Here is a 20,702-nt window from a genome sequence, read left to right as displayed (position 1 = left end):
TATGTTTATGTATATATATAAGTGAATGTGTATGTATATATCTATGTGTATATGTATGTATGTGTATATATGTGTGTTTATATATATGTATATATATGCATATATATATGCATATATATATATATTATATATGTAAAAGAGAGAGAGCAGACACAGGGTGAGTTGAAGATGAAGGGAAGATATCTAAAAGAAATAAAATGAAATTAAAGGACGAAACAGGAATATATTGAGTGAGGGAGATAGGGAGAGATAGAATGGGGTGGATTATCTCGCATAAAGGTGACAAGAGGAAGCAGTTCTGTGGGAGGAGGGGAGAGGGCAGGTGAGGGGGTAATGAGTGAACCTGGCTCTCATCAGATTTGGCCTGAGGGGGAATACCATACATACTCAGTTGGGTATCTTACCCCACAGGAAAGAAGAGGGAGGAAGATAAAAAAAAATAAAAGGGGGGGATGATGGAGGGGAGGGCAGATGGGGGTGGAGGTAATCAAAACAAACACTTTGGAAAGGGGACAGGGTCAAGTGAGAAAATTCAATAAAGCGGGATGGGTTGGGAAGGAGCAAAATGTAGTTAGCCTTTCACAACATAAGTATTATGGAAGGGTTATACATAATGATACATGTGTGGCCTAGGTTGAATTGCTCAACTTCTTAGGGAGGGTGGGTGTGAAGGGAAGAGGGGAGAGAATGTGGAACTCAAAGTTTTAAAAACAGATGTTCAAAAACAAATAAAAGTTTTTGCATGCAACTAAAAAATAAGATACACAGGCAATGGGGCGTGGAAATTTATCTTGCTCTACAAGAAAGGAAGGGAAAAGGGGATGAGAGGGGAGTTGGGTGATAGAGGGGAGGGCTGATTGGGGAACAGGGCAACCAGAATATATGCCATCTTGGAGTGGGGGGGAGGGTAGAAATGGGGAGAAAATTTGTAATTCAAACTGTTGTGAAAATCAATGCTGAAAACCCAATATGTTAAATAATTAAATTTAAACTAAAAAAAAGAGATATAAAGGGATGGTTCTGGGAGAAGAGGTAAGGAGATAGTAAAAAAAGTAAATCATATCACATGAAGATGCACAAAAATATATAGTAGGGGGAAAGAATGGAGGGAGAAGGGTTGTATTTGAGCTCTACTGTCATTGGATTTGGTTCAAGAAGGGAATAACATACCCTGATAAGTATAGAAATCTAACTTGTCCTACAGGCATCAGGAAGGTAAAGGGGAAAGAAAAGGGAGGGGGGTGGTCAGAAGGGAGGGAAGAAGTAGCAAGAGGAAAAGGTAAGATAAGGGAGGGGAATCAAGAGGGAGGGTAACCTGAGGAAGAGCAAAACTCTGTTGAGGAGTGAAAGGAGAAAGGGAGAAATAAAAGCATAAAGAGGGGGAAATAGGATGGAGAAAAAGACACAGATAGAAATCATAACTGTGAATGTGAATGGGATGAACTCTCCCATAAAAATGAAAGCAGATAGCAGAATGTATTAAAAACCATAATCCTACAATATGCCGTTTACAAGAAACACACTTGAAACAGGGGGATATACACCGGGTCAAGGTAAAAGGCGGGAGTGGAATATATTGTGCTTCAGGTAAAGTAAAAAAGGAGAGGTAGAAATCCTAATCTCAGACAAAGCAAAAGCAAAGATAAATCTAATTTTAAAAGATAAGGAAGGATACTACATCCTACTAATATGCACCAAAACAATGGAGCAATATCATTATTGAACTTGTATGCCTGTGTTGGTAAGCAAAATGGGCTCTTAGCTTTTGTTTCCTTTGAGTAATTTAGTGTATTTCATTGAGTTTTACTAGGTGCTAAGTCCCAGGCCCAAAACCCTATTAGGTGTGGAACCTATGTGGCTGTGGATTGGTGACTGGGGTGGGGCCCAAGGTGGGGCTGGCTAAGGGATGTTGCTAACTCCAGAGCCATACCCTTCTTGAGTCTTACTAAGTGCTAAGCCCCAAGCTCTAACCCCTATTAGGCGTTAACCTAATCTATGTGGATGTGAACCTCCCAGGGTCCTAAGGAGAGGGGCTAACACAAGAGCCAATCATAACAGCCTAAGTTCTGATCATTCAGATGATGTTTGCTGACGTCTGAAGCCCTATAAGAAGAGAGGAAAGAGCCATTTGTGGAAGAGCTCTCACTCAAGATGGTGTTGATGTGGAGACTCCAGGCAGCTGTAGCTAGGGGCCCTCCAGTTTGTAACCTGGATGCTGAGACTTTGTTAAACTCTGGTAACTATGTATTGGGATTTGAATCAGACAAGGTCTGTCTGTTGATGTTTGTAATTTGTTTGTATTTGTTTTGAAGTTCAGGCTGCTGGCTTTTTCCCCTGAACTAAGTGAATGATATTTGTATGCTGAATTAAAGTAAGCTTGTCAACCCCTTTAAACTTACTTTCCTTATTAAAGCAGATCAAAAGAACCTGTGCTTTTGCAGCGTGCTGGAAGCTTTCTGGTTGCTGGCTGTTGGTGGATCTTACACCCCCACAGAAGCTGCTAGCTGGATTGTTGAAACAATGCCCCAAGTGGTATACCATACAAATTCTGAGAAGAGAAGTTAAGGGAGTTACAGAAAGAGATAGACGGGAATATTAGAATAGTGGGGGACCTCAACATGCCCCTCTCTGAACGTGATAAACTTAACCTCAAAATAAACAAGAAAGAAGTTCAGGAAAAGAATAGAATTTTGCAAAAGGCAGATATGGTAGACCTCTGGAGAAGACTGAATGGGGATAAAAAGGAACATACTTTTTTCTCAGTGATACATGCCACATACTCAAAAATTGATCATTTACTCGGACATAAAAAATTTCACAATTCAGTGCAGAAAGGAAAAAGTGGTCAAAGCATTCTTTTCAGATCATGATGCAATAAAACTTATTTGTAATGAAGAACTATGGAAAAATAAACTAAAAATTAATAGGAAACTAAATATTCTAATTTTAAGAATGAGTGGGCCAAAAAAAAATCGTAGAAGCAATTAATAACTTCATTCAAGAGAAGTACATTAATGAGATATCATATCAAAACTTATGGGATGCAGCAAAAACCATTCTAAGGGGAAGTTTTGTATCTCCAAATGCCAACATGAGTAAAATAGAGGAAGGAGAGATCAATGAATTCATCATGTGACTAAAAAAAACTAGAAAAATAGCATATTGAAAATCCCCAATTAAATACCAAATTAGAAATACTGGAACTCAAAGAAGAAATTAATAAAATTAAAATCAAGAAAACTATTAAATTAATTAATAAAACCAAGAGCTGGTTTTATGAAAAATAAAAACAATAAAATTGACAAACTTTTGGTCAATTTGATTTTAAAAAAAAGAAGAAAATCAAATTACCAGCATGAAAAATGAAACGGGTGAGTTCACCTCCAATAAAGAGAAAATCAAAACAACAATTAGGGATTATTTTGCCCAATTGTACACCCATAAATTTCACAACTTTAGGGACATGCATGAAAATTGACAAAAATATAAATTGCCCAGGTTAACAGAAGAGGAAGTAAATTACGTAAATAACCCCATCTCAGAAAAAGAAATTGAGCAAGTCATCAATAAACTCCCTAGGAAAAAATCTCCAGGGCTAGATGGTTTTATATGTGAATCTATCAAACATTTAAAGCATAATTAATTCCAAAACTTTATAGATTATTTGGAAAAATAGGTGAAGAAAGAGTCTTACCAAATTTTTTTTTGTGACACAAGTATGGTATTAATACCTAAACCAAGAAAAGTCAAAATAGAGAAAGAAAGTTACAGACCAATTCCCCAATGAATGTTGATGCAAAAATATTTTAAATAAAATGTTAGAAAAACATTGCATCCACTTACCAGGAGAATAATACACTATGACCAGGTAGGATTTATTTCAGGAATGTATGAAAACTATCAGCATAAATGATCATATCAATAAGAAAACTAGCAGAAACCATATGATTATCTCAACAGATGAAGAAAACGCCTTTGACATATTACAACATCCTTCCTACTAAAAACACTAGAAAGCATAGGAATAAATGGAGTTTTCCTAAAAATTATAAATAGCGTCTACCTAAAACCATCAACAAGTATTATTTCTATTGGGGATAAGTTAGATGCATTCCCAATAAGATCAGGGGTGACACAAGGATGGCCAGCATCACCCCTATTATGCAATTTGATACTAGAAATGTTAGCTGTAGAAATAAGAGCACAAAAGAAATTAACGGCATTAGAATAGGCAAAAAAAAACTAAATTATCACTTTTTTCAGACAATATGATGATCTACTTAGAGAATTCTAGAAAATCAAGTAAAAAACTACTTGAAATAATAAACAACTTGAGCAAAGTTACAGGATATAAAATAAACCCACATAAATCCTTGGCATTCCTATACATTACTAACAAAGCCCAACAAAAAAGAGGTAGGAAGAGGAGTTCCATTTAAAGTTGCTGTAGATAGTATAAAATATTTGGGAGTCTACCTGCTTAGACAAACCCAGGGCCTCTATGAATATAATTATGAAAATTTTTTCACGCAAATAAAGTCAGATCTAAATAAATGGAAAACATCTGTTTCTCATTCTTAGGCCAAGCTGATATAATAAAAATGACAATTGTACCTAAATTAGTTAACTTATTCAGCACGATACCAATCAAATTACCAAAACATCATTTTGCAGACTTGGTTAAAATGATAACAAATTTCATCTGGAAGAACAAGAGGTCCAGAATATCTAGTGAATTAATGAAAAGAAATGTTATGGAAGGTGGCCTAGCCATACCAGATATCAAACCCTAATATAAGGCAGCAGTCATCAAAACTGCTTGGTACTGGCTAAGAAACAGACTGGTGGATCAGTGGAATAGTTTAGGAAAACAAGATGCAGAAATCAGCCACTATAGCTATCTACTCTTTCATAAACCCAAGGACTCCAGCTTCTGGGCTAAGAGGTCACTATTTCACCAAAACTGCTGGGAAAATTGGAAAATAGTACGACAGAAATTGGGCATAGATCGATATCTTATTCCATACAGCAAAATAAAATTGATCATGTACTAGGACATAAAAATCTCACTATTCAATGCAGAAAGGCAGAAGTAGTCAAAGCATCCTTTTCGGATCATGATGAAATAAAAATTATTTGTAATAAAGAACAACAGAAAAATAAGGAAAAAAAAATTAATTGGAAACCAAATAATCTAATTGTAAGAATGAGTGGGCCAAAGAACAAATCATAGAAACAATTAATAACTTCATTCAAGAGAATGATATTAATGAGACATCATACCAAAACTTATTGGACGCAGAAAAAACAGTTCTTAGGGGAAGTTTTATATCTCTAAATGCTTACATGAGTAAAATAGAGAAAAAAGAGATCAATGAATTCAGCAAGCAACTGAAAAATCTACAAAAAGAAAAAATTGAAAATCCCCAATTAAATACCAAATTAAAAACACTGAAAATCAAAGGAGAAATTAATAAAATTGAAATCAAGAAAACTATTAAATTAATAAATAAAACCAAGAACTGGTTTTAGGAAAAACAAACAAACAAACACTAAAACTGATAAACCTTTGGTCAATTTGATTTAAAAAAAAGAAAGAAAAAAACCAAATTACCAGTACAAAAATGGAAAGGGTGAATTTACCTCCAATGAAGAGGAAATTAAAATAATAATTAGGAATTATTTTGCCCAATTGTACGCCATTAAATTTGACAACCTTAGGCAAATGGATGAATATGTAGAAAACTATAAATTGACCAGGTTATCAGAAATGGAAATAAAATTCCTAAATAACCCCATCTCAGAAAATAAAATTGAGTCATCAATGAACTCACTAGGAAAAAATCCCCAGGGTGAGATCGTTTTACATGTGAGTTCTATCAAACATTTAAAGCATAATTAATTCCTATACTTTATAGACTATTTGGGAAAATAGGTGAAAAAAGAGTCCTACCAAATTCTTTTTCTGACACAAGTATGCTACTAATACCTAAACCAGGAAGAGGCAAGACAGAGAAAGAAAATTATAGACCAATTTCCATAATGAATATTGACGCAAAAATTTTAAATAAAATGTCAGAAAAAGATGACAGCAACTTATCAGGAGAATAATACAATATGACCAGATAGGATTTATTTCAGGTATGCAAGGCTGGTTCAATATTATGAAACCTATCAGCATAAATGATCATATCAATAAGACATATTACATATTACATATGACATATTAGAACACCCATTCCTATTAAAAAAAAAACACTAGAAAGCACAGGAATAAATGGAGCCTTCCTTAAAATTATAATTAGCATCTACCTAAAAATATCAACAAGTAATATTTTTACTGGGTATAAGTTAGATGTATTCAAAATAAGATGAGGGGTGAAACAAGGATGTGCATTAGCACCCCTATGATTCAATTTGGTATTGCAAGTTTAGCTGTAGAAATAAGAACAGAGGGGGTGGAGCCAAGATAGAGGCTGGAAAGCAGGGACTTGCCTAAAGTTCGCCCCCAGGACCTTGCAAACACCTATAAAAATGCCTCTGAACAAAATCTAGACCTGCAGAATCCACAAAACAGCAGAGGGAAGCAGGGCTCCAATCTCAGACAGCCTGGATGGTCGCTGGGTAAGGTCTATCTCATGGAGCTGTGAGCAGAGCAGAGGAGAGCCCAGCATGGGCTGCGCCCAGACCAACCAGAGCAGGAACCTGGCAGAACAAGCCCTACAGCCCTGAATCAGTAAGCTGTAGCTGTTACCAGACTTCTCAAGCCACAAACACCAAAGACAACAGAGAAAGTTAGTGGGGAAAACAACTTCAGGGACAGAGTGAAAGGAATTCATGGTTCAGCCACTGCCCCAGGGCCACAGGGAGCTGCAGCTACAGAACTACAGCTGCAGTTACTTCCAGCCCCAGGCTGACGTGGTGGGAGAAATTAAGTGGCGGATAAGAGCAGGAGTACAGAGCCTGCTGAAGATTTGCATCAGGTCCGGGTTGGTGGTTCTTGAGGAAGGAGGAGTGCTGGTGTTGCAGAGCTGGCCATATAGAAATCAATGGCGCATCCCCTCAAGCTTGGAACAATGTACTCTTTGCTCTACAAGCAGTCATACCCCAACGAAAAACTCAAGGGTCAAGTAAGTTGGCTGGGAACATGGCCAGGCAGCGAAAACACACCCAGATTCAGTCTCAGACTTTGGAATCTTTCTTTGGTGACAAAGAAGACCAAAACATACGACCTGAAGAAGTCAACAAAGTCAAAGAGCCTGCAACAAAAGCCTCCAAGAAAAACATGAACTGGTCTCAGGCCATGGAAAACTCAAAAAGGAGTTGGAAAAGCAAGTTAGAGAAGTAGAGGGAAAATTGGGAAGAGAAATGAGAATGATGCAAGAAAACTATGAAAAACAAATCAATGACTTACTAAAAGAGACCCAAAAAATACTGAAAAAAATATCGAAGAAAACAACACTTTAAAAAATAGACTAACTCAAATGTCAAAAGAGCTCCAAAAAGCCAACGAGGAGAAGAATGCCTTGAAAGGAACAATTACCCAAATGGGGAACGAGGTCCAAAAGACCACTGAAGAAAATATTACCTTAAAAATGAGATTGGAGCAAGTGGAAGCTAGTGACTTTATGAGAAATCAAGATATTATAAAACAGAACCAAAGGAATGAAAAAAATGAAAGACAATCTCAAATATCTCATTGGAAAAACCAGTGACCTAGAAAATAGATCCAGGAGAGATAATTTAAAAATTATTGGACTGCATGAAAGCCATGATCACAGAAAGAGTGTAGATATCATCTTTCAAGAAATTATCAAGGAGAATTGCCCTGATATTCTAGAGCCAGAGGGTAAAATAGAAATTGAAAGAATCCACAGATTGCTTCCTCAAATAGATCCCAAGAAGAAAACTCCTAGGAACATTGTCTCCAAATTCCAGAGCTCCCAGATCAAGGAGAAAATACTGCAAGCAGCCAGAAAGAAACAATTTGAATATGGTGGAAAAACAATCAGGATAATACAGGATCTGACAGCTTCCACATTAAGGGACCGAAGGGCTTGGAATACAATATTCCGGAGGTCAATGGAGCTAGGATTAAAACCAAGAATCATCTACCCAATAAAACTGAATATCATGCTGCAAGGCAAAATATGGATTTTCAATAAAATAGAGGACGTTCAAGCTTTCTCAGTGAAAAGACCAGAGCTGAATAGAAAATTTCACTTTCAAACACAAGAATCAAGAGAAGCATGAAAAAGTAAACAAGAAAGAAATCATAAGGGATTTATTAAAGTTGAACTGTTTTTTTCACATGTCTACATAGAAAGATGATGTGTATGATGCATGAGACCTCAATATCATAGTAGCTGAAAGGTATATGCATATATATAAATACATATATATATATATATATGTGTGTATGTGTGTATGTATACATATATATATACATGTGTGTGTCTATGTATGTATATATGTAGGTATATATAAATACACACACACACACACAAAGGGCACAGTTGAATACGAAGGGATGATATCTAAAAAAATAAAATCAATTTAAGGGAGAAGAGAGGAACCTATTGAGAGAGGGAGAAAGGGAGAGATAGAATGGGGTAAATTATCTCACACAAAAGTGGCAAAAAGGGGTTCTGAAGGAAGGGAACAGGGGGCAGGTGAGGGGGAATGAGTAAATCTTGCTCTCATTGGATTTCACCTGAGGAGGGAATACCATACACATTTAATTGGGTATCTTACCCCACAGGAAAGAAGGAGGAAGAAGATAAAAAAGGGGAGATGATAGAAGGGAGGGCAGACGGGTGGAGGAGGTAATCAAAAACAAACACTTCGTAAAAGGGACAGGGTCAAGGGAGAAAATTCAATAAAGTGGGATAGGTTAGGAAGGAGCAAAATATAGTTAATCTTTCACAACGTGAATATTGTGGAAGGGTTTTACGTAATGATACGCATGTGGCCTATGTTGAATTGCTTGCCTTCTTAGGGAGGGTGGGTGGGGAGGGAAGAGGGGAGAGAATTTGGAACTCAAAGTTTTAAAAACAGATGTTCAAAAACCACCACCACCACAACAAAAAGTTTTTTCATGCGACCAGGAAATAAGATACACAGGCAATGGGGCATAGAAATTTATCTTGCCCTACAAGAGAAGAAGGGAAAGGGGGATGGGAGGGAAGTGGGGTGACAGATGGGAGGGCTGACTGGGGCATGGGGCAACCAGAATATATACCATCTTGTAGTGGGGGGAGTGTAGAAACGGGGAAAAATTTGTAATCCAAACATTTGTGAAAATCAAAGCTGAAAACTAAATATATTAAATAAATTAAAAATAAATAAATAAAAGAATGCTTCATTCCAGAGTCATTTTTCATTTGCTAATATCTTGATCATGGTCTGTGGCAGGTAGTCCTATTGTTTGTTTCAGGGAAATTGCCATATAGTTTATTTTTCATAGACATAAAATTATTTTATCAGTGCTATTAAAAAACCTTGTCAGTGGTCTTATACAGATGGCATTTGTGGTCATTGTAAATTTTATAGTTTTGATGTTTTATATACATTTTAATTTTATTCTTCTGATGATCACACTCCAATACAGAGTCACTTAGATCAATTGGTTCTAAAGCCCATCAAAGTTTATAAGCAAAGACAGACAGTTTGTACTTTTCCACCCGTAACTCTCTCAGGATGATGAGGTTTGAAGCTTTGGATTGGATGAAGCTCTGGACTGTCTGGAGTATTCTGAATTTTTTCTCTTTTCTGGTGCCTAAGACAGTAGATGTTTTATTCTTCCTTCAGGTTGTAGTATAAAGATGTAGAAATTCCCTCTATCCAAACTTCACCTAAGCCTAGCATTGATAAGTGACCTTGAGAACTTCTTTGTCATGCATGCGCCTGATTAAAAATATTTCCTTCCATATTTGGCACCAATAACTGGTTCACAGCCAAGCACATTCTTAGAAGATGTAGTTTTACCTCCTGAACCCCAACTTTGAGTGTATTTCCTCTCTGATTTGTCTCCCTCATCCTTTCCCTGGTTGAGTTTTTTCATCTGTGAGGATGAATCTCTGACTGTTTATAATACCATATAGGGTGTGTATGGATAGTATGGATAGTGCTTGTTGCACTGCACGTTAATAAAACTTTTAATTTATCAACTTCCTGGGTACCAGATTTCTAGAAATTTTCAAACTCAGGTCTTTGCTTTTACCAAAGATATGAGATTAAATAAAGCTCTACCAATAAAGCAAGTCAGTCAGAAATACGGATGACTATTTCATCAATCAGAAAAATAAAAACAACACTTACTTTGGTTCTATAGCAGTCCAGATGGGAGAAGTTTTGAAGGCAGACCTGTGCATTTGATCATCTATCTTCAGAAATAAGGAGAAGAAGCCCCCTATGACTAGGTCCCCTTCTTTTTTATATGTGGGACTGTATGCTCTTTCTATATAACAAGGACTCTTCTGCATGTGGTACTCAGAGACGCAAAACTGCAAAAACAAGAAAACTAATAATTGAGAAAAATTCAGCCTCAGTTTCCCTAGGTCCATGGGCAATATCCCAAATCTCTCAAGAGCTAAGGAGTAGGGAAATATAAGGTTATTGGACATTGTTGTTCCCACACTTATAGGCACGTTCTCCAATTGCTATTCTTTCTGAATGGATACTCAGACTTTAAGAGTCTCTGTCACTTGGAAAAGCAGAATGTGAGACAAGCAGCAGGCCTCTGTTTAGGACAAAGGCAAAAGCTAGAAAGAGCATGACACATTTATGGGATATTTTTGCCTCCTGGATATTATTCTCTTTGTTCCCCGTGGATGGATAAGGAAAAGTAATCCATCTTCAGGTCTCTTGGGTGCAAGTCAAACAAATATGTTGACCAGAGTTTGAGAGTAAGGGTCTCTTGGGACTGTCCTGCCCAGAAACTCTGCACCTGCATCCTTAATGTTGGAAAGTTAAAGAATTCAAACAAAAATAAATAAAGATATTTGGTAATCTCCTTCTCTCCTGGAGCCTTCTCACCTTCCATGGGTTCTGAGATGTCCATGGGACCCTCTGATCTCTCTCAAACTAAGTTTCAGGGACTTCCCAGGGTACTTCCATACTCCCCAAGCCAAATTTCTGCATTGGCTACATCTACAAGATGTAGCATCAGTCAGAGGACAATGTGACATGAAAAGGGCAGAAAGTGTGAATGATAGCGATGAGGCCTAGGCCCACAAGTTCCCAGACTGAGAGGAATTTTACATTTTTCTCACCCTGATAACATTAACCAGAATGCTTTGGTCATTGGAAGTACACATTAAACTGCTGGTGAATTAATGAATAATAATAATAATGATAAAAATATAATTCTCAGTAACATTTTAGGTTGATAAATTATATTCCTCACAAGTCTGCCTGTCACCTCACTAATGGAAACCATGAGGTCAGTAAGGCAATTACCTCCCACAGACCATTGAGAAGGATTGTAGGAGGTGAGATGAACTAAAAGCCATAGAGACAGTTTCTAAGTAATTAATAATGAATTTAATTAATCTAGGAGGTAATCAATAAAATGATGATCAATGGTCTTTCTATGTAACAAAAAATAAAACCATGGAGATCACCGAATGCTTAAATACCTTTGGGAAAACAGGTGCCCATGACAGGTGAAAATGAATGCTAATAATTAATGAGGGGATAGACTTTTGCACATGAGGAGATGGATTTAAAGCCCTCAACCCCTCCTGCTGAGAATGCAATTTGATCATGAGACTCAGCCACCTCCCCAAATGGGGTCATACAGACTCAGACATAACTGAAATGACTGAAAAAACAACAAGAAATACTGTTGATGCAGTTGCGAAATGGCCTACCAATTTTGGAGATTAATTTGGAAATTTGTCCAAAGATTTCTAAAATTGAACATACCTTTTGACCCAGCAATACCACTGCTAGATATGTATCCCAAAGAGATGAGAGGAAAGCAAAAAGGACCTATTAGTTTATATACATAGATATAGATACAGATATAGATATAGATATGTGTGTACACACACACACATACACACACATATAACTTTGAGCTGGAAAATTGAAATTTAAAGGATGGCCACCAATTTGGGAATCACTGAACAAGTTTTGATATATGATTGTGATAGAATATTACCATATTTCCCGTGTATAAGACGCACCTTAATTTTGGGGCCTAAAGTTTGAAAAAAATGCATTACATAAAGTTATTGAACTCAAGTTTTTTTTCATGTGCTCATAGTTTTCAGACATTTTTTGGGCAAGTCTGGTGCGTGTACTCATGCTTAGTCCATTCCATTTCATGAACCTGAAGCACCAATTGTGTCCTCCTTTGAAATCAGTGACTTCTTTTTTATCAGCAATTCTTCTTGCCTCATGCTGAACCATCTTTGTGGACACAGGAATTCCAATTGCCCTTTGCTCTTCAATCCACATCTTCAGTTCCCTCTCTAAATCAGGCCATTTTGCTGACTTGACTCTCATGGTGTTCTTCTGCTGTGGCATTTCTGGTAGGATTTCTTCTTCCTGTAGCCAGTCTCAGATTGTTTTCTCAGTTGGAGGAGGACTAAACTTATGTTCAGCAGCACGATTTTCGCCCACTTTTGCAAATTGGATCACTTTTACCCTGAATTTGGCTCTGTATGAAAATCTTTTCTGAGCCATTTCTGGGTAGAATGTGGCAAAACATAACCTAATATACAGGTACCAAATGTGAAACAATGAACACAAAGACAATAAGTGTGAAAAAGTGGGAAATGCAAGTAAAAAAAATCTACAACCACTGTATAAGACACACCCAGTTTGTAGACCCCGATTTTCTTGAAAAAGGGTGCGTCTTACACATGGGGAAACATGGTATTTTGCTAATAAGAAATGACAAGTAGAAAGTTTTCTGAAACATTTGGAAACCCTCCTTCAGCTTGTGTCCAATGAGTATTTTTTCTTTAAAGTTTTGTTTATGTGTACTTTATTCCATAGTCTTTTTTTTTTTGCTTGTTTGTGTCTTGGTCTTCCCTGACACCATAGTTCCTTTCAATTATTTCATTCTTTTTTTTTGTTTTTGTTTTTGTTTTTTTGGTTCATTTTTCAGGCTGTTTCTTAATTTTGCCCTTTATGTTAAAGTTAGACTTTACTCACCTGGAGAGTGTGGATCACTGTCTATGCTATACTCTTTCCTGTGCATTTGTTTTCAGAGCTACTTCTGGGTGTTTGAGGGATTTTTGTGGTTCCAACTGCAGTGATGCTGAGGTCACAGCATCCTCCCATTCTCACAACTGGTATTGCTCTTCTCTGCGACAGCCCCAACACAGAATTTCAGACTTCTATTTCCCACCTCCTAATTTGTCCTTGGCTGGGATAATGTTTTAATGTGACTTTTTGGCTATGCCAATGCATAATTTGATTTAGAAAATATTTTCAAGTTGTTGAGAAGGGGATATTGAAGTATCTTAACCGTACTCAGAGACCTTCTGATCAACATATCTTTTATGTGAATTGAAGAAAAATAAAGATGGACTGCCTTTCCTTATCCATCCACAGGGAAGAAGGAAACTAATATATAGAGGACAAAAATGTCCCATAAATATTCCTTGCTCTATCTAGCTTTTGCCTTTGTCCTAAAAAGAGGACTACTTCATGTCACACATTCTGCTTTCCCAATGAAAGGGACCGTTCCAAACCTGAGTATCTAATAAGAAAGGAAAATTTTTAGCAACATGGAATGTGCCTACTTTTGTTCTTAAAAGAACTGTATGAAAAGGACAAACACTTGAGATAATGTCCCCCACCCCTGCACCGACACACACACCCGAATGCTGCAGCGTAACTTTCAGATAAATTATAAAATCAAGAAATATTGTGGGAAAATGAGCAAAGAACAAAAAAAGATTTGACCATTAAAAAGCTCCTTTGATGGCAGAAAAGATCAAGACACAAACTCAAAAGAAGACAAAAATGGCAAAAGAGCAAGAAGCAAAGATTCAAATAAAAACTCAAATTAGACGTAACAAGAATTCTTAAAAAAGGCAAAAAAGAGATGAGTGGAAGAAGGCAATTTTGGAAAAGAAATGATTGTGATACAAAAAAACAGCTTGGTAGAAGAGGCAAAAATATAATAAAGGAAATATCTAAAAAATAGAGTTAGGAGCAGAACTAAGAGACAAAGTAAAGGCAGGGAATGTTCTGAACTATGCCTCAAAATGAAATCTGCCATGGTAGAAGCAACAAAAGGAGAAAGTGAAATAATTTTCCAGCCCAGGACAACTTAGAAGATAAGCAAGAAAGTTCGGTCTTACTAAAGTTGGAGTGGAGTACAGTCCAGAAAAGGCCAACCTTGCACAATCCAGCAACTCTCCCCAAAAGTCAGTACGCATGAAACACTCCCAAGTTTAATATGCATTGTTAACACTTTTTCTATCCCTTTGTTTCTAGACAATCTATTTTTTTCTTTCTAGACAATGAACAAAACAGTAAATCAAATTCAGATTTATAGGGAAAAAAAGAATTTATTCTGTTGTGCCAGGACACAAATGCCAGTATTCTATTTCACAGTTAATATTTGTGGTGGTTGTCATAGTAGTACCTGTACTACATGACTTGATGATGGTAGTAGTAGTAATAGTAGTAGCAGTAGTAGCAGTAGTAGTAGAAAAAGAAGGAGGAGGAGGAGGAGGAGGAGGAGGAGGAGGAGGAGGAGGAGGAGGAGGAGGAGGAGAAGGAGAAGGAGAAGGAGAAGGAGAAGGAGAAGAAGAAGAAGAGGCAGAACCAAGATGGCAGTGTGAAAACAATGACTTACTGGAGCTCTCTCACCAATTCTGTCAGATACCTCTAGAAAAGTGAATCTGGGAGTGGAGCCAAGACGGCACTGTGAAAGGAAGGAACCACTAGATGTCTCACAAAAATTCTGTCCAATAAGCTAAAAAACTGAATCTGAGCAGATTTAAGAGAATTAGAAGCCACTAGTAGACTAAGAGGGGCAGGAGCGCAGGGCACCAAACCACACCAACCAAGAACAGCAGAGGAACCGTGGATCTGGGAGAGCACTGAGAGACTGAAATGTGGGAACAGAAGCAGCCCCAGGGCAGAAGTGCTGGCTACAGCAACAATCAACCCCCAAGCCCCAGGCCACTCAGCCAAGGACGGGAGTCTGTCAAAGATACAGGAGACACCAGTGCACAGCATGTGGCTGCAGGAACAGCTACCCTGGAGGCCTCCAGCCCACACACAGTCTAAAGGTTTGAAACATGCCTGCTTGAAATTGCTGGAGCAATAATGGCCAGGTAAATTGACTCTCCTTCCCTTTCCCCCTCACTCAGAGAACACTACCTCAGGAGAAACAGAGGAGCTAGAACTGGGGCTTCAGTAGCCATATAGCAAGAGAAGTTGGGGGAGAGCCCTTCTTGTTGTGGCAGAAGGAGACTAGTGCAGGAAAAGAGGTGTCCCAGCAGCCTTCACCTCAGCAGAACAACAAGAGTAAATGAGACTCGGGAGGCAAGCTAACAAATGTCCATGCCAGGAACCCAGATGGGGCTTTGCACATCCATGGGAAGTAGCAGACACCAGCATAGACAACAGCTGAGATGACCTGTGCTGTAGAGCAGTCTTGGGGAAGAAGGGACTCCCAGCAGCCACAGCACCCCAACCCCATACCTCACGAAACCTGAGGCCATAGAACATAAAGCCGGTGAGCAGGTCCACAGGTCCCAACACAAGAAACTTGGGACAGAGCCCCCTGAGCCCCAGAATCAAAGACCCACTTTAGAAGCCAGGAGGAAAAAAAAAACACCCTGAAAAAGCACTCTAAAAAGCTTTCAAAGATGATTGATTCCTATTAGGGAGACAGGGAGGATCAAAATACCAATTCAGAAGAGGACAACATGGACACTATACCCTTATCTGAAACCTCAAAAAGGGAAAGCGAACTGGTCTCCAGACCAAAAAAAAAACATTCCTGGAAGAACTCAGGGAGGACATTAAAAACCAAATTAGGTAGGTAAATGAAAAAAAAATTGAAAAAATGGAAAAAAAATCACTGATGAAAAGATATTTTTAAAAAGTAAAATAGGTGAAATGGTTAAAGAGAATCAGAATATACATGGAGAAAATGTCTCATTGAAAAGTAAAATCAACCAAATGGAAAAGGAGATAGAGAAACTAAAGAAAGAATGCAGTGTATTAAAAATTAGAATTGGGCAGGAAGAAACTAATGAATCTATAAGACATCAAGAACCAGTTAAAATCTAAAGAATGAAAAAAAAATAGAAGAAAACATGAAATATCTGATTGGACAAATAACTGACCTGGAAAATAGATCCAGGAGAGACGATCTAAGAACTATTGGTCTACCTGAAAGCCATGATGAATAAAAGAGTCTGGACAGTATCTTCCAAGAAATCATTAAGGAATACTTCCCCGAGGTCCTAGAATAAGGGGGTAAAATCGTCATTGAAAGAATCCACCCATCACCCCGTGTAAGAGATCCCAAATTGTCATTTAAAGTTACTGTAGATACCATAAAATACTTGGGAGTGTACCTGCCTAGACAAACCCAGGGCCTATATGAACAAAATTACCAATGACTTTTCACAAAAATAAGGTCAGATCTAAATAAATGGAAAAAAAGAAAACATCAGTTGCTCACGGTTAGGCTGAGCTAATATAATAAAAATGACAATTTTATCTAAAGCAATTTACTTATTCAGTGCCATATCAATCGAATTACCAAAAATTATTTCACAGAGTTGGATAAAACCATAACAAAATTCATCTGGAAGAACAAAAGGTCCGGAATATCAAGGGAATTAATGAAAAGAAAGGTTAAGGAGGATAGTCTAGCCATACCAGATATTACACTATCCTATAAAGCAACAATCATTCAAACTACTTGGTATTGGTTAAGAAACAGAATGGTGGATCAGTGCAATAGGTTAGGTACACAAGACGCAGTAGTCAATGACTATAGCTAATCTACTCTTTGATAAACCCACAGAATCGAGGTTCTGGGTAAGAATTCACCATTTCACAAAAACTGGTTGGAAAATGGTATGGCAGAAATGCAAATCAAAACAACTCTTATATACCACATCTCTCCTGTCAGACTGGCTAACATGATAAAACAGGAAAATGATGAATGTTGGAGAGTATGTGGGAAAACTGGAACATAGTAACATTGCTGGTGGAGTTGTGAAGTGATCCACCCATTCTGCAGAGCAATTTGGATCTATGCCCAAAGGGCTACAAATATATGCATACCCTTTGACCCAGCAACACCACTTCCAGGCCTGTATCCCAAAGAGATCACACAGGTGGGAAAGGGGCCCATATATACAAAAATATTTATAGCAGCTCTTTTTTTGCAGCAAAGAATTGGAAATCAAGGGGATGCTCACCAATTGTGGAATGGCTAAATAAGCTGTGGTATATGAATGTAATGGGATACCATTGTGCTATAAGAAATGGTGAAGATACAGATTTCATAACATCTTGGAAGGACCTATATAATATGATGCTGAATGAGTGGAGCAGAACCAGAACTTTACACACAACCACAGATATATTGCTTCTGTGATGACTAACTTTGATAGACTTGGATCTTCTTGGGAATACAAGGTCAAAGACAACTCCAAAGGACTCGTGATGGAAAGAGATATGTACATCCAGAGAAAGAACTATGGAGTTTGAATGCAGATTGAGGCAAACTATTTGCTGTCTTTTTATTCTCTTTTTTTGTTCTTCTTTTCTTCTTTCTCATGATTCATTCCATTTGTCATAATTCTTCTTTACAACTTGACTATTGTGTAAATAAATTTAATGCAAAAGTATATGTAAAACATATATCTGATTCTATGCCATCTTGGGTGGGAGGGAGAGGGAAAGGAGGGGAGGACAATTTGGAACTCAAAAACAAGAGATAACTAATCTCAGAGAACTTCAGATCGCAGAAATTTTTCCATTGGGATGTTTGAAATATGCTCTCTCCAAATCCAGGCTGCTGATCATTCTGTACCCAGATGTTTTCTCTTGTTTTATAAACTCTACTGGGCTATGGTCAGTCCCTATATGCCCAGTTTGCCAACATTTCCACTACAGAATCCAGTTCCTCCAAGCATTAAGAATCATATCTAGGATACAGTTGCCAATAAATGGTTTCTCTATATTTAAAAAAATGAATGCCTCATTGAAGCAAGTGTATGCCTTTATATATGTATCAGGTGTGCTGCTCTGCTATAGATGCTCATAGATGTTAGAATAAAATGGATTAGAATCCAACAAAGAAATGCAGTTGTAATTTCATGAACAAGGCCATTGTAAAGGCCCTAAATTGGAAGATTCAAGGAAGCTCTCCTGCCACGTAGGCATACCCAGCAAGATGTGTAAAAGGAAGAACACCAACAACTTCACCAAGGTTTCTATATGGGAGTCAAATAAATGCCTATTACTTGAGGTAACTTCATGTTTTCCCCCAGAATTAAATGTAAACACAAATAAAAGCAGGAAAATATTGGGGAATAAGAGGTAATATTGTAGAACAGAAAACTAATTATTGGATGTTGTGAGTAGGCTGCACTAAGTCCAAGAGTGGAAGAAAAATGTTTCCTTCCAAGATGGATCTGGGTTTCTTCCAAGTTGTGATGTCTATTTTGCCTCAGACTGGGGCATTCCATGGAGATCATGGGCCCCTCAATACGCTAAGTTTTAAACGTTAGAACTCAGTTTCATTATGATCAGGTTAAAACTTAGAGAATGGAAATCTGTTAAAGAAACACCTTCTTGGTACCAAGGATATAACTTTTCTCCATGACTTTCTTCTTTTGTAAGTTTTTAGAATTTTTTATTTAATATTTCAAATTTTCAACATTGATTTCCACACAATTTTGTGCTATAAATTTGCTCCCCATTTTTCCCTTTACCCACAGTAGGATGGTATAAATTCTGATTGACTCTTTACCCAGTCTGCCCTCCCTACCATCGACCCACTCCCCCACCCCTTGTCCCCTTTCCTCTTACTTTCTTTCAGGGCAAGATTGATTTCTATACCCCATTGCCTGTATATCTTATTTCCCAGTTGCATGTAAAAAGAACTTTTTAAACATTTTTTAGAACTTTAACTTCCAAATTCTCTCCCTTCTTCCCTCCCCACCCACCCTCTTTGAGAAGGTAAGAAATTCAACATAGTCCACACGTGTCACTATGCAAAACACTTCCATAATAGTCATGTTGTGAAAGACTGACTATATTTCCCTCCATCCTATTTTGTCCCCCTTTATTCAATTTTCTCCCTTGACCTAGTCCCTTTTCAAAAGTGTTTGTTTTTCACTACCTTCTTCCCCAATCTGCCCTCCCTTACATCACCCCCCCATCCCCTTCCCCACTACTTTCCTGTAGGGTAAGATACGCAATTGAGTTTCCCTCCTTAAGCCAAATCTGATGAGAGCAAGATTTACTCATTCCCTTTCACCTACCCCCTCTTCCCTTCCATTACAACAGCTTTTTCTTGCCACTTTTATGTGAGATAATTTTCCTCATTCTATCTTTCCCGTTCTACTTCTCCCAATATATTCCTTTCACCCCTTAATTTTATTTTTTAGATATAATCCTGTTATATTCAACTCACCCTGTGCCCTCTGTCTGTATATATGTATGTTCCTTTCAACTACCCTAATACTGAGAAAGGTCTCATAAGTTACAAAGATTAACTTTCCATGTAGGAATGTAAACAAAACAGTTCAACTTTAGTAAATCCCTTATGATTTCTCTTTCCTGTTTAATTTTTATACTTCTCTAACTTCTTGTATTGGAAAGTCAAATTTTCTATTCAGCTATGTTCATCTCATTGAGAATGCTTGAAAGTCCTCTATTTTGTTGAGAATCCATATTTTGTCCTTGAGTATTATACTCAATTTTGCTGGGTAGGTGATTCTTGGTGTTAATCCCAGTTCCTTTGACCTCCAAAATATCATATTACAAGCTCTTTGATACCTTGATGTACAAGCTGCTAGATCTTGTGGTATCCTGCTTATGTTTCCACGGTACTCAAATTGTTTTCTTTCTGGCTGCTTGCAGTATTTTCTCCTTGACCTGGGAACTCGGGAATTTGGTGACAATATTCCTAGTTTTCTTTTTGGGATCTTTTTCAAGAGGTGATTGGTGGATTCTTTCAATTTCTATTTTACCCTCTGGTTGTAGAATATCAAGGCAGTTTACCTTTATAGTTTATGGAAGGCAATATCTAGGCTCTTTTTTGATCATGGCTTTCAGGTAGTCCAATAATTTTTAAATTATCTCTCCTGGATCTATTGTCCAGGTCAGCAGTTTTTCAAATGAGATATTTCACATTGTCTTCCATTTTTTCATTCTTTTGGTTCTGTTTTATAATTTCTTGATTTCTCATAAAGTCACTAGCCTTCACTTGCCCCATTCTAATTTTTAAGGCATTCTTCTCCTCATTGGATTTTTGGAGTTCTTTTGCCATTTGAGTTAGTCTATTTTTAAGGTGTTATTTTCTTCAGTACTTTTGGGTCTCTTTTAGCATAACACATTTTTCATTATTTTCTTGCATCACTCTCATTTCTCTTCCCAATTTTTCCTCTATTTCTCTTACTTGATTTTCCTGAATCCTTTTTGAGCTCTTCCATGGCCTGAGACCAATTCATATTTTTCTTGGAGGCTTTTGA

The 20,702-nt window shown here is 37.4% G+C and overlaps 1 protein-coding gene across 1 annotated transcript in view; it reads right to left on the bottom strand.

Annotated features, from left to right (window-relative positions):
- The window catches only part of LOC118853908 (vomeronasal type-2 receptor 26-like), a 58,033-nt gene extending 47,468 nt beyond the window's left edge, over positions 1-10,565 (bottom strand). The window contains exon 1 of the mRNA XM_036764147.1: positions 10,321-10,565. Within this exon, the coding sequence (XP_036620042.1) occupies positions 10,321-10,565 (245 nt within the window). The remainder of the gene's footprint in view (positions 1-10,320) is intronic.
- Between the last annotated feature and the right edge of the window lie 10,137 nt (positions 10,566-20,702).

This window comes from Trichosurus vulpecula, chromosome 6 (assembly GCF_011100635.1).
Source record: "Trichosurus vulpecula isolate mTriVul1 chromosome 6, mTriVul1.pri, whole genome shotgun sequence".
Lineage (NCBI taxonomy): Eukaryota > Metazoa > Chordata > Mammalia > Diprotodontia > Phalangeridae > Trichosurus > Trichosurus vulpecula.
The sequence above is the reverse complement of the archived record's forward strand: the minus strand, read 5'-3'. Positions and strand labels throughout refer to the sequence as shown.